Consider the following 14440-nt stretch of genomic DNA (forward strand, 5'->3'; position numbering starts at 1 on the left):
CGTGAAATCTGCTTAAAATGTTAAGTACTGCTTCAATTTTATCCAAGTCCACCCCTTCTTTTTATTACAAAAAAAAAAAAAAAAAAGGCAATAAAAGTTAGACAAAGCAATTTAAGTAATTTAGATTAATCAGTGATGCTTCAGTCACTAAATGGAGGAAAAGATGACAGACATCTGGCCGGAGATGAGAACAATTTAAATGGCAACCTCACATCTCGACTGTTGCCCTCTACATACCTCAAGTAAAGGCACAAAGGAGTACAGGTCACGTGCCGCGTATTTAATGCCAAATGCATCTGTACAGCGCCACACAATCACGACAAGAAAGTGACATTTTTGATGTCTTGAGTTGAAAAGAGGCCCAGGAGCAGAGTTTATGATCATCCTCGACTCGGAGGTGAGTAACCCGCTGGTGGCAATGCCACTCCCTGCTCACATGTAATAACCACATGGAGAGCTGGCTGCAGCACTATTTCCCCGTGACCTGAAATACGAATTAAGTATGTCACTGAATGCACATTTTGGTTAGGAAAATTATTTTTTACCACTGGGTAGATGCTATTCTGAATGTATTTTTATAATCAGGGAAATGTAATTGATGCTTACTGACATTTTACTATACGACTTTGTAAAATGACATTGCTTAGCGTAGCACTCAGCAGTTTCCCTCAAGGCATTTATTTTTACTTGCTTTCCAAGGGAGAGGTACAGTGGCTGAAACACCAAATTGTCAGCATTTCATCTCGTAGAGAAGTAATCTGCGTAAATGTTGTGATGCTTCATTGCAAATTTGACAGGTGGGAAAGTGAGACGTGCAGCAATCACTCGTGCTCAGTTGGAAATTCTTAACCAGCACGTCTTTGCGGTGTATCTGAAAGAAATTGAACTTTCACATTCAGAGGCAACCAAAAAAAATAAGATTTTTAAGAAACAAGTTGAAGTGTTAATGGAGACTGGATGTATTTACTCGAGATTTTCTTTCCTTTCTGAGCAAACCCAGCGCCTTGCTCGTTATTTCTCTTGCTGTCCATTTCACGTTTTGCTGTCAGAAGGCAGTGCTCCAAGGAGCTGCTCCGACGCTCCCTGGGAGATGAGATTTGGGTCACTGGGTTTCACAGCTGGTGCGAGGAGGAGCCCCGCTGCTCTCTCTGGAGCACTCGGCAGGCCAACGCTGTGCGCCCTGAGTCACGGTGACTGGCACTGGCGGCAGGCACATCCTCCGTGGGCCGCGGGCCGATAACGCTGGAACTTCCCCTCGGCATCGGCTTTTTGGCCACAGCTCCCCAAGAAGCGCTGACATGGGGAAGCCAGCCGGTTTTGTGGGCTCACAGCGTGATCTCTCCGTGCTGCAGAGGAGGCCAGCTGGGGATGACGCTGTTGTCTTTGTTGCTGTAGAGATGAGAATTATTTAGCGGGCTTTGCCCTCTAGTGGCGGCCAGGACAGCTTCGATGCACGCACTCAGTTGCTTTGTTTATTATACATACATAAAATATTAAGAAATATCTGAGATTAAAAAAAAAAAAAAAAAACAAGGAGCAAAGCTATAGGGAAGGTATTTCCAGAGCTCCCTCAGGATACTGCGAATACAATTCCCAAGTTTCTGCAGGAAGGGAATCATCATCAACAATTTATGCGGGATTTTTTCCCCGTGACATAGTAGTTATATCAAAAGCACAGCGTGAATTGGGGTGGAAAAATCAGCCCAGATTCTGCCAAGAGCTCCAGCGCTTCTCTGTGCGTGTCGTAGCGGGGCTGCCCGAGGACACAACACCCAGATGATGTCAGCTGGCGGCAGCCCCGCGTGTGCCAGCGCTTACAGAATGCTCCGCGTTGGGGTCACCTCTCTGTAAAAGAGACAGGGAGGTGATGGGGAGGGCGCAGAGCTGGGCTTCTGCCTTTTCTCAAAGCACCTGGGCACCTCCCGAAGTTCACAGTTTGGTTTTTAACTCCTGTTGGTAAGGAGAGGGGTAGTTTTCACTGGTACCGACATCTTGAACTGGTTGACAAAGCCACGTGCGGGATGCACAGGAGGACAAGTGGCTGCTGCTAAGGTGTCGGTGGGCAACCACTCGCCACGGTGGAGGCACCAGGGGTCGCCTGGCTGTCGGTCCGTGCCCCGGGCATGCCGGTAGCTGTTGTTAGAGGAGCCCTGTGAGGGATAACGGAGACAGCAGAGCCTGGCGGCGCATTGCTGCTCGGTGGTACTGCTCTGCTTAAGGACACCAAGGAGGCCGTGCATAGCAGCTTCCTGACTTCATGCGGACAACACAGAGAAGTGTTCAGCCTTCCGTTGGTGCGTGCCGCCGTGCCGCGCTGCCGGTTCCCCTTCACACCGATAGCGGCCGGTTCCGCCCCCTCGCGTCCCGGGTTTTATTCCTAGTTCCGTATTCATATCGGTGATTTCCCAGAATTGAACCGCACATGCTTCAGGCTGGGAGCAGGGCGCTCACGGCCCTGCAGGCACTTCCGGCAGCTGGGGCGGCCCCGCCGTTTCCCGCTGGTTTTATCTCGGTGCCCTTGGGCCGCGCCCGGTGCAGGTCCGGGGGGGGGGGGGATCCGACCCCGGGAGTGCCCTCCCCGCCCCCACCCACGTGGCGCATCCCCGCGTCTTTGGGGGCGGTCCTCCGCGCTCCGCCAATCAGCGCGCCCGTTGCCCTTCGCGTGGGCCAATGAGCGCCCGCGGAACGCGCGTTTAAACGCCGTTCCCGGGAGCTTGCCCCGGCTCCGTTTGACACGGAGAGGGCGGGGCTGCGCCATAAGAGCCAATCAGAGGGCGCAGCAGCGCTTACCGACAACGCTCTGAACCAATGAGGGCGCGGCGTCTCCCCGCGGAGCAGTTGGCGGCGGCTGGGGAGCTCCCGGGGAGGGCGGCGGCGGAGCCCGGCCACGGGGGGCTGCTGAGCGCCGGGCCCGGCCGCGCCGCCGCCGCCGCCATGGCGAAAGGTGCCGGGGCCTGGGGAGGGGAGGCGGCGGGGCTGGGGGTAGCGGCGGGGCCGGGGGTGGCGCCGGGGCCTCCGCGGCGCGGGGCAAGGAGGCTCCCGGGGCGCGGGGCTCCCGGCGGCGCGGGGCGGCCGGGGCGCGGAGGCTCCTCCCGGGAGGTGCCGGCGGGACTCCTCCCCCGCGCGGTGTGCGCAGCTCGCCGGGAAGGGGCTGGGCCGCCGCGGCTCGGCCTGCCGGGAGGCAGCGAGCCCTTTAAACATGGCGCAGGCCGCGGCGGGCGGGCGATGAGGGCGGCCCGGAGGCAGCGCCGGCCATGGCTCAGCCGCCGCTCTTCTCCTCTCGCTCCTAGGGAAGAACATGCCCAAGGCCAGGGCCGGCGGCGCGGAGGAGGCGAGCCCCGAGAACGCCGAGAGGAAGGGCCCCGGCCGCCCCCGGGCCGGTGGGGTAAGCGCTGCTCGGGCCCGGAGCGGGGCGGGAGGCTCTCGGGGACTGCCGTGCCCCACGGTTCCCCCCGCGAGGTTCCCTCCTGGGGTGGGTCAGGAGCGGGGGGAGTGTGAGGGGAGCTGGGCTGTGGCCGTGTCCTTCTGTGCCCTGCTGCCGGCTGCCCTGAGAGCGCTGGGTGCTGCTGTCAGCCAGCAGCCAGGCCCCAGGCTGGGCGATGTTCGTGGCATCTCCGGAGCCCTCTGGTCGTTCTAGAGGCATCTAGCCAGAGGTTAGTAATCGCGTTGCATTTAAACCTTTATGGAAATAACCGTGGGTATTGCATCAAAACCCAGCGTTCATTAGCAGTTCTTAATGTGCTCTGCTCTGCTATGAAAATGTTTGCTCTGGGTCTGAAGCCTGGCACAGACAAAGACGTGGCAGCCGTGCCTCTGTAGCTGAGAGTACAGCAGGCAGGGAATTGGGAACAGGGGAGGAGGCTGTGCTGAAAAAGTGGCTGTTCAGTGCCTGTTAACAGCGTGCTGAAAGCCAGGAGGCTTCGTTGGCAGGTGAACTGCTGCAGTTGGCTGCTTCTGGCTTTCTCCGGAAATGCTGATATTTCAGGTTCTCACTAAACTTAAAGATTTCCTTAGTGCAGGGTTCACTGCTTGCATTTGTTAAAATGCAGTGTTTTTGCAGTACTTAACCCTTAAAGTACTTTTTAAAAGAATCAAGTCTCATTTCTTGATAGACTCTTTGGTAACATTTCTGTGGGAGGGAAGGGTCAAACGGACTTGCTCCTTCTCAGGTTGTTCTGCTGTAATCTTAATTCTTATTCAAGTTTATTTATGGTCTAAGACTTGAGCCTTTAACCTGTCTTATTTTCAGTGTGAATTATGTATGCACTGAGTATGTTATGTTTTACTAACTATTAAATTTATCTCCTGTATTCTATTGTGTGCTCTGTTTGCTTTACTAGTTTTATGGGGTGTTAGTTTAGTCAAGTGGCATCTTTGAGCTATTGTTTTTTTAACTAATGGGAACCTTTGTATGCTTATAAAGAACTTTGTTGTTGTTTCATCTGGGCTGCAGTGCCTGTAAGTTCTTTTAGTTGAGTTGAAATATGCCAAGGCAAGCTTGTTCTGGCTGAGCTGCCTCTGTTTGCCCAGATGCTGAGGCTTGCAGTTGCAACTTGTGTGCCCTCCATACGCAGCACGGTCAGGCCTGGCCAGGTGGCAGAGACCATAAAAATGAAGGCAGCCCAACTCCACGTAACTGCTAAATCCATACAGCTCACCGCTGATGTTCTCAGAGTCTGAGCCCACGTACAAACCCTGGTTTTTGTGGTATTTAACCATGACAGAGCCTTCACCATTTCCCTCCTGGGACCAAGTGTTCTGCCCAGGCTCTTGTGCTTCTTGTGCCATGAACAACATCTACGTTTTTTCTGTGTTATAACTGATAAAGATAGCATTGTTTATCTCCCAGACCTTACTGAGAGGTGTCACTCAAGGTAGGCTGTCCAAAACTGATTCCTGTCTCCAGTGTTGCTCAGCAGAACCTATAATTAATGGCGGTGATATCTGATGCCTTATGAGAGTGTTTGGGCAAGCTCGTACCACTCTGTGAGAACTGTCCGAAGCTTGGGCAGTTCTTGCTGTGTTATTTGTACTTCTCTTGGCTTGCCCTCTGAGTAGCTTGGTTATTTTTTTAGTACCACGGTTCACATTCTGAAGCACAGGATGGAAACTGTAGTTATGAATATCCCATCCTACCACATTTCATGTGAGCGTCTTCTTGAACTGAAAGTTTGTGTTAGTCAAGTTCTCCAAGCGCTTACCACAGTTATGTTTTCATGTAGTAGAAATAGCAACGGTAGCAAACATGCGGCATTACAGCAATATAATTTACATTTGCACAGTCAGCTGTCAGCCCTGTTTTTGCAGTGCGTTGTGGATACCAGCTGGAAGTTCCTGGCACGTCTGTAATGTACTGATTTTTGTGTGGCTCTGTTTTTAGGAGAATGTGTTTATTGGTCAATCCAAAATCTACAGCTACCTGAATCCTAGCAAAACTCCTGGTGCTCGCCCTCCGCTTCAAGAAGAAAACTCGGTCATGTATCACGAGGTGAAATGTCAGGGCAAAACACTAAATGAAACCAACAGAAAAGGAGATGGTAAGCTTGATATTTGGATTACGGGCTTTACGAGACGTGCTTTCCTCCCCCCTGGTTTCAGAACTTCAGGAGGCCAGGCAGCTCCCCTGCCCCAGTTGCTTTCCCAGTCCTACAGCTCTTATCAGCAAACCGAGATACTATAGGGATGGTGGTGTCCTTATCCTTCTGAAAGCTTGGATCATGGATTTACGGGGCATTGATGAAAAAACAAATCAGCTGGTGTGTGTTTAAAGGTGTGGTTGTTAACTGTGGTAATCTGTCAAAATGTTCTGATGCAACCACTTCTAGCAAGTAGGTGTTTTAAGCCCCATTCAACACAGGGAGCGTGAGGCTTTCTGGGAGCTTACAAGCTTTAGCCAAGTTTCAACAAGAAGGTGAAGATGGCTTTAGCCTGTTCTGCAGTGGAGCTGTGGCCTTTCAGCAGTGCTTCATTGCTCTGGTGAGATTGAAGCATCTGTTTTGTCATGTGGGGCTTAAACCTGGTAATTTGCCTTATATAAAAACTTTATTCAGTCTTAAGGCATGCTTATTTACCTCTAAATCAGTGAGCCGAGCAGGAGGATGTGGTCAGCTCAAGGTACGATGCACTCAGCAAAGAAAATGGAATGGGTGTGGGTTAGGCTTTTCCTTGTAAGTGCCTGTCCTTTGGATTCCCGAGTGGTATTGACCGCTTTGTACCAGCATGTGAGGCTATTGAGCACAGCAGTGCAGGATCCAGAGACTTGCACTCCTTCACCGTGGGGTGCTGATTCATCAGCAGCAACTTGATAGCTTAGAATGCCAAAGACACTGACTGGCAAACCGAGCACTTGGCTCAAATACCGCGCTGAAGGTGGTATGGGTTCAGGTCAGGTTTGCTACTCTGTTTTCCAATCATGACAAAGTACTTGAGCTCTGTTTTACCCTTTCCCTTTCTCTGTTCGTGCCTCCCTCTGTACCACATGTAGTATAGCAATGACTACTCAAAAATCTAGTAACAGTCTGTCTGGGTTCTAGCACAAAGAGATTGTATCATTCATTCCCTTCCTCTTTCTCCTGTTTGACAGAACTAGAAACTTGGACTAGAAACCACTGGAGTTCATTTAAAAGCACTCTTGTATAGATGGTCTTGAGCTCAGAGCCTTACTTTATTTTCCTGTCACCAGAAAAAAAGAATGGTAGCAATATAATTGAAGGTGCTATGAAACCAGACGACCAGAAAGATAAAGAAAGTGGGTGCAATACTTCGGTACCCTCTTCTGATCAAAATCAAGAAACTGCAGAAACTGAAAAGACGCCCCTGCCTTCCGATGGTGCTGATGAGGCCAATGCAAAGCCAGCTCAGAAAAAGATGGTTAAAACAAAACGTGGACCAAGGAGAAAGTAAGTGGCTTCTCAATTGTAAAAGCTCTTCTGCTTTATGTCCTTTTGCACCAGGGGGCTTGATCTACATCTTATGCTCAGGGGCTATAGTCAGACTTGTAATTAATGCTTCTCTTGTTGCTTTTTTTAAGCAAATGGCTATGTTAGAGGGAACAAATTTTAAAGATGGACTTTTCCTCAAGAATAGTATGTTAGAAAATATAAAATAGCACCCAAAGTACACATCTTCTTGCAGATGACCTCTTGCAAGCAAGGATTGTGTATTTTAACTCAAGTGAAATACTTGCTGGTCACCTCTATAAAACGGAATTAACTAGCCATTAAGACCTACTTTTCTGCAGACAAATGGGAGTGTATCTTGTCAGAAACAGGATATTGGATTAATTGCAGATGCCAGCTTTCTGGCTGAGCTGGAACCCTTTCTTGTGTCACTGGAGTAATGTAACCTAATATTAATGAATTCTTTGCCAAACAGTTTTCATTACCTAAATTTCAGAGAGCCTTTTGGAAAGGCCAACAGGGTTTTCAGAGTTGTATTGTGCCTTTCAGTTGATTTCCAGTGGCATCTCATTCCTGTGGATAAAGGACTAGTAGAGGATGTAGCTCTTGGCCTGGGATGAGGAGCAATGATGGGAAACATTGATTCATCCTGATCAACTTTCAACATACCAAGCTGAAAGCAAAAATGCTTTTACAGATATTTTTTCTGGAGGTGTAACTTTAGAAATTGTCTGTGTGTGTTCCCTATTTTTATTATTCCCTAGAACACAAGGAAGAACACCAAATCGAAAAGTGACAGATTATTACCCGGTTAGAAGAAGTTCCAGAAAGAGCAAGTCTGAATTGCAGGTAGTGCTTCTTGTTAACATCACATTGCTTATAATGTTGCCATTTAATTGAATGTTTGAGAAAGGCATAACTATCTGTAAACGTTTCCACTACATGGAAATGTTGATGGTGATGTTAGCCGGTTCATTGGAAGTATTGTTAAGAACACTTGTAAAGTGTTTTTTTTTTTTTTTTAGGATAGAATCTAGATGATTCTATCAAATCTTTGGGGAGGGGGTAGTTCTCTGTACAAATCTAGGAGGATGGGATGGTTTGGAAAAATGAAAATGGGATGGTTTGGAAAAATGGCTAATCATTTCCTCTTAGCTGTGGTACAAACTACAAAATCTATGAAAGCATAACATGGTCTTGTGTTTTCTCTTGTTTCTTCCCCAGACTGAGGAAAGGAGGAAAATAGATGAACTAATAACAAGCGGGAAAGAGGAAGGAATGAAGGTAACTGCAGTGCCAACCCAAGTAGCCATGTGCAGTCTCTTGCTCTTAATCTGGTTAAAGAGAAAGCTGCAGAACTCAGAACTGCTGCAGTTCCTTGGTAGAAAGATGAAAGTGGAGCACAGTCTTTGCCTTTTGAATGGGTAATACTTGACTCTGGAGAACATATTCTTCCAAAAATGGGGTTAGATATATCCCCTTAATTGTAATATGTATGAAAGGTAATGCCCATATACCCACTGAATGGTAACAAATCCTCTTATCCTGTGCACAGCTACTTGCTGTGGGTTCTTCATTATGGCATAAACTAATTGATTCTACTGGTTTTCCTCCCAGTGGCAGCAAATGTTAGTTATTGGCACCAGCTGCTTACTGTTTGGGTTACTCTGACCACCCCTTCTAGAGTTTAAAGCAGAAGTAGCTCCTGGAAGTGCAAGAGAGCTGTGATTCTCAAAAAAAAAAAAAAGGTAGCCTGCAGTTAACACTGGATCTTCTAGGATGGTGATAGGAGAACTTTCCTGGAGTGGGAGACTTGTCCAGGTTAGGCTGGGGGCAGAAGGGGAGTAATAAAATACACTAGTGAGTGACAAATGTAATTTCTGTGATTGATCTTCCTATACCTCTGACTTTTTTCATGTGCCTGTTGATGGTGCCCTTGAAATGGAAAAGCTTAGTCCCTCAGTAGGTAGTTTAAAAGGAAAAATGGATAACTTCTGTGTATGTAACTTATTTAAAGTAATTCTTAGTTCCTTGATTTGATGACATTTTATCAAAATATTAGGTTGCATCTTGAACGCATCCTGACTCTTCCATGATATTTTGCATTGTGCTTCCCCAGCTCTGTCTGCAACACACGAGTACTGTGCCATAGCAGTTTTTATGACAAATGCGACGCACGCTCATTTCCTAGTAAATAGCATATTTGCAGTCATGTAAATACTTTGAAATTTCCCAGCTGATTTTCTTTTCAACTCAACAGATTGATTACATTGATGGCAAAGGGAGAGGCGTAATTGCAACTAAACATTTTAATCGAGGAGAATTTGTAGTTGAATATCATGGGGATCTCATAGAGATCACTGATGCTAAAAAGCGGGAAGCTGTGTATGCTCAAGATCCATCCACAGGCTGCTATATGTACTATTTTCAGTACCTCAGCAAAACGTACTGGTAAGCTTCTTTTGACTTAAGTGTAGTAGTTGAGTGGGAGAAACTTTGAATGCTGGTTTTCCTTGTTTTTGTACGCTTTTTTATTGGGAGCCATGAATTAGGGAATCTTCCTGGGGCACTGTTTCACAGTCCAAGAGCCTCCTGTACCTGAAGGCTAAAAGGAATGGCAGATGACTCGAGGCCCTCTTTTCTGAAGCACAGCACAAGCTATGTGGAAAGCTGTATCTGCTTGGATGAGGCATACAGCTTTGTCACGGATTTCTGCCTAAACTCACTGTTCTGTGAAATTGATAACTTCTGAGTTGTAATGACTTTGAAACACAGAACAGACAGACCCTGGAAGAGAAACACCTCCTTCAGCCATACTTGACTGGGTCTCTTTCTCTAGTACCTGGCAACAACCTCCTGTGCATGCTTTATCACTGTTTGCTGTTTTATTTGCCCCAGACTCCAGTTCTTCTAAAGTAAATGTTCAGAAAACCTTCTTTCTTCCTTGGCTGATGCTACTATAGACTGGAGGGTGGTTTAATTAACCTGTCTGTTAATTACCTTGAAGAGCTCTGTATTCTGAGCAGGCTAGGTGTCATAGCAATAGCTGTCATTGCGATTCTAGTGAGGCACTAGAGCTGTAGGATGCGTGTCTCTGGAAGCTGGACATGTAGCATTTGGGCATTCTCAGCCTTCTCTGTGAGTAGAGGCTCTTTCACTTGCTTACTCTGGAGACTACTTAGCTTTGACACGTTTTTCTTGAGGGAGACTTTTTGAAGGTATCAAGCATTTCTGGTGTTGTCCTGCATTTGGGTTGTGCTATTCCTTGGGAACAACTGAGAGCTTCTTAGAAACAGGCAACTTGAAAACATAGTCTGGAGCATTCATTTTTCTGGTAATTTACAAATCTCCCAGAATTACTTTGGTTAACCTACCCAGTTGTCTTACGTGCTGTTTAAACAAATGAATATTCTGTAACGATTTTTTCCTTCATTTTTTGAGCCTTGTGTGAATTCCTAAATCTTGATCTGGCTTGCACTTTGGTTTTTGTCCCCTGACATGACTTGTGTGTGACATGGGGCAATCCTGCACTCTGTTCTTGTTCTTTCAGTGTTGATGCTACAAAAGAAACTAATCGTCTGGGAAGACTGATTAATCACAGCAAATGTGGCAATTGTCAAACAAAACTCCATGACATTGATGGTGTGCCTCATCTCATACTGATAGCTTCCAGAGACATTAAAGCAGGTGAAGAACTGTTGTACGACTATGGAGACAGAAGCAAAGCTTCCATTGCAGCACATCCATGGCTGAAACACTAACTCTTCATCTTTGGGTGTGGTTTTGTGTGGGGGGTTTTTTTTGGACTGGGCGTGCTCTACAAGGAGTCAGTGGATTTTTATTTTATTTTCTCCTGCCCTCGTTTCCCTCAGCTTTCTTAGTGGACTGCTTAAGGTGTTCTGAGCTCCTTGAAAACTACCTTTTTGCTTTGCAGTTTTAAAATTCCTATTACAGATTTCCAGGCAGGCTTGAGTAATTGACATTAGATTGCCAAAACTTTTATATTGTAATAGGAAACCCTCCCTAAAAACCGAACACTTCTTCATAGTGACTAGTGCCACCTGAGCATGCAAAGACTTGCACAGATTGAAATGTAATCATTTGGGTTGTGCTTCTTCTTTTGCAATGAAATCTCATGCTCCGTTTTGTGGGGTGATGAACTAGGCATTAGCTTTATGACAGCAGATGTACTTTTGTATGCTGACTCTTACATCCAATGGCTTGTCTACTTGTCAGACTTTTTTACATCCCAGTGCTGACAGGATTTTTTTTGAGATGGATGCTATTGTTTCTATCGTTCTCAAATAATCTGTGTTAGGGATCTAAGTTTTTTTCCAGTGCGGTGTCTCTGGCAATGAACTTTAAATGCACTTGTGCTGAGGGAAATGGATGGTCAAATTGGCTGCTTTCATCAGAGAAATGACTCCAAGCCAAATGTGGATGGATTTTGATAGACTGGGTTGATACTGATCACAAATGTGGAGCTGTAACTTCACAGTGAGAATCAATGCTTGACATTACTTATTTTATAAATTTGAGATGGTACCTTTTTATAGTTGACAGCTGATTCTTGGAGGTGTCTCCTAGAGGGTTTTAAAGAAGCAAAAGAAGCTCTCTCCAAAAATTTTTTATTGCCTTTCTATGCGAACTAGCCACATCAGAAGCTATTTATTTACTGTGAATGCTTGAAATAGAGCATAGTGGTTCCAAAAATAGGAGTCATCTTCATATGCAGCTTCAAACTGTAATGATGGAGTTCATGCAATGAAGAACGTAGATTCCTTATTGCCTGGTCCTGTAGGTCTGTCCAGCACGGTCTGGTCCCACTGTCTTAAATGGGAGCTGAGCGTTTAGCATCTTACAGATGTTTGTAACACGACTGTTGGAGAACCAAATGGGTGGTATAGGCGGGCAATATACAATGCAGGTCCTTTATGTTAAAGATTAATTCTTACCGGTTGGAATTTTTGCCAAGGCAGGCTTGGCATGTGTGTAGATGAAGATGGCTGTGAGCCATCAGCCACGCTTGCTGCTGGAAGATGTCGGCAAGGGATCTGTGGCTCTGTTAATGTCTTCTCTTCCTCATGTCTTGAAGGCTGCAGCTGCTCCAGCTAATGCCCTCTAGGACAATCTTACATGCTTGCCTATCTGATAGGTTAGACGGCAACAACATCGTGGTTGTATGCTCCAGCAGCAAGAGAGGTGGCGTAGTGATGTATTTTTTAAATTAAAAACTTGAAGACAATGTCTCTGTAAAATAAAGAATATATTTATTATTGAAGTGGCTGCTATAGTACCTGTCTCCATTGCAGATCGTTAGCATTTTGAAAGAAAGCTGTGAAAATCATTAGCCATTAAATGCTTAATGTTATTTACCATTTAACACTAGGCAAGCTCAGCAGAGAAAGCCTTTGTATTTTCACAATTTCTGAAGGATTAACTGGAGACCTGTTACCTTACATGTACTGAGTTACAAGTAAGCTTCTTTCGCTGACTTGTTCTAGTTGGCAGTGATTTCTCTCCGGTCTCGGTAACAGAGACGCTACAGCAGTGTACAGTACCCTGTTCTAGTAGAGTGCTTCCCTGAAGTCAAAATTGGAATCAAATGCTTCTTTATTTGTTCTGTTCTTTAAGCATTTGCTTGTTCTCTATCAGGTTAAATAGCTTAAAACCTCTGTTCTTCGGCATCACTTTCGTAAACGAGAAAGGGAGAATCTCTCCCTATTTTACATAAAAAGGAAAATGTCTTCTCTGAAATGCTTAACTGGTAATCAAGTAGCACTGCATCGGAAGATGGTAATAAAGCTGATATTGCACTGAGAATGTATCTTTTACTTTTCTAGGAGCTATATATACAAGTGTATGTATATATGTGTGCATATGTGTGTATATATTTCAAAACTTTCACAGGAACTCGCGGTTCTGATTTTATCCTTGTGCCTTATAGGAAGGATTCGTCTCCTAACTAAGGTTTAAAGCACTTAGCAGGGAAAGATGCCCTTGGGTTGGGAGTTAAATGTCTTTCATAAGGCTTGTTCCTCTTTACCAGAGGCAGCAAGGTTGCTTTAACAGGGCTTTAGCTGGCCATAGCCAAGGAATTTGCTTCCCTTCTGTGAGAAGCTGGGCAGTTCACTTGACACCAGACTGGATGCAGCTTTGATGGTGCCAGAAAAGAGTAGCCCCAAAACGTTGGGCTGCTCTTCTGTCCCCTCTAACTGGTGAACTCCTGCTTCTAGTTTTCAATAAAGAACATCTTCAGTGGCAACTTGAGTAACTGCTGCATTCATTGTCTTCTTCAACTAACAGTAGAGAAGTACTATGTTAGAGTCTTCTGTACCTCCTTGGTGGCAAGCTGGTACTCTTACATGTCTGTTAATTTCTGGACTTTATCTGAAGTTGTTTCATGAAGATTTGCCAGTGTAATTACTGTGGTTTTGGGCATAATCCCCAACACCTCTCCCCATACCCACCCACCCCCCAAGGATTCTGGAAGATACATCTTTGGATGAACCACCCAGGAATTTGCATTTCAGAACACGTTTGTATCTTTCAAGGTCAAAGATGTATCCTGACTGTTGCCACTGCCTGATAGTTTCTTTTTTTTTCCTTTAAACATAAACCTCTGAAAGAAGATACAGCACCTTCCTTCCCTGCTGCTGTGCTCTAGAAAATCTCAAACACGTAAGGCTTATCAGTATTTTGACGATGACAAAGTTACTTCCTAATTTCAATGCACTGGCTGTGTTAACTGTAAACTAACCTACCTAGGTCAAACATCTTGGTCACCTTGCAATTGTACAGTTGCCAATAAATTCTGAGCCTGCAGTCCTACCTTCTGCAGAGCCACGTTTGCCTTGTGCCTCTGAGCAGATATGCAAGGTGCCCTATATTTTCCATGCTGCTAGCATACGAGCGGGAATCAAAAGACTGCAGAACCCACTTTTAATTCTGAAGAGCGTAAGATCATAGTGGGGTTCCTGTCACTTTTCTTTTTATGTCTGTTCAGACTCCACTGCTCTTGAAATTCTGCTTTTCTAAATGTGGAATCTAATTGGTATTTTTCAAGCTTTTTCTGCTGTTTGCCCTCTATCATTCTGCTAGTGATAAGTGTCATTACTTAGGCTAATACACAGCTCCTATCAGCTAATTGAAAAGCAGAGCTTATGAAAAAACACAACTGTCTACCACATAAGGCCTTCAGCTGTCAAATGAAATGCCTGGTGCATCTGTTCCAATTTGAGTTTGTCTGTGCCTCTCAAATGTTACCAGTCCTTAATGCGTGCGAAGCACAATGCAGCAGCTTTTCCCTTGCTGTGCTGTTCTCTATCTTTCATCTTGACCCCAAAGGGTCGCTCCTGTGTAGGCCCCTCTAACGCAAAGAAGGGCAGAACAAAAGTAACAAGGGACCTTTTTTCAAGCAGTTGTGTGTTAGGGTAAAGTAGAGAGCTACTTTCCATATAACATCAGTGAGAAATACAATCGGAATGGGTGCTTTTTTCCCAGCACTTTGCTATGAAGGCACTTGTGAATGGCATATATCC

General features: G+C 45.8%; 1 protein-coding gene across 3 annotated transcripts; it reads left to right on the top strand.

Moving 5' to 3' along the window:
* Positions 1 to 2734: 2734 nt before the first annotated feature.
* On the top strand, positions 2735 to 12722 carry KMT5A (lysine methyltransferase 5A). 3 transcript variants are annotated; one of them, XM_035340514.1, is made up of 8 exons: positions 2735 to 2944; positions 3291 to 3385; positions 5381 to 5537; positions 6683 to 6899; positions 7664 to 7748; positions 8124 to 8183; positions 9160 to 9350; positions 10450 to 12722. In XM_035340514.1, exons 1-8 carry the CDS (start codon positions 2809 to 2811, stop codon positions 10658 to 10660), a joined length of 1152 nt encoding a protein of 383 aa, XP_035196405.1. In that variant the 5' UTR covers positions 2735 to 2808; the 3' UTR covers positions 10661 to 12722. The 3 variants fall into 3 exon arrangements, with proteins under 3 accessions (XP_035196405.1, XP_035196406.1, XP_035196407.1); XM_035340515.1 differs by lacking the exons at positions 2735 to 2944; positions 3291 to 3385 and adding an exon at positions 3908 to 3930; XM_035340516.1 differs by lacking the exons at positions 2735 to 2944; positions 3291 to 3385 and having other exon boundaries at positions 5401 to 5537; positions 6584 to 6899.
* The last annotated feature ends 1718 nt before the right edge of the window (positions 12723 to 14440 follow it).

This window comes from Oxyura jamaicensis, chromosome 15 (assembly GCF_011077185.1).
Source record: "Oxyura jamaicensis isolate SHBP4307 breed ruddy duck chromosome 15, BPBGC_Ojam_1.0, whole genome shotgun sequence".
NCBI lineage: Eukaryota > Metazoa > Chordata > Aves > Anseriformes > Anatidae > Oxyura > Oxyura jamaicensis.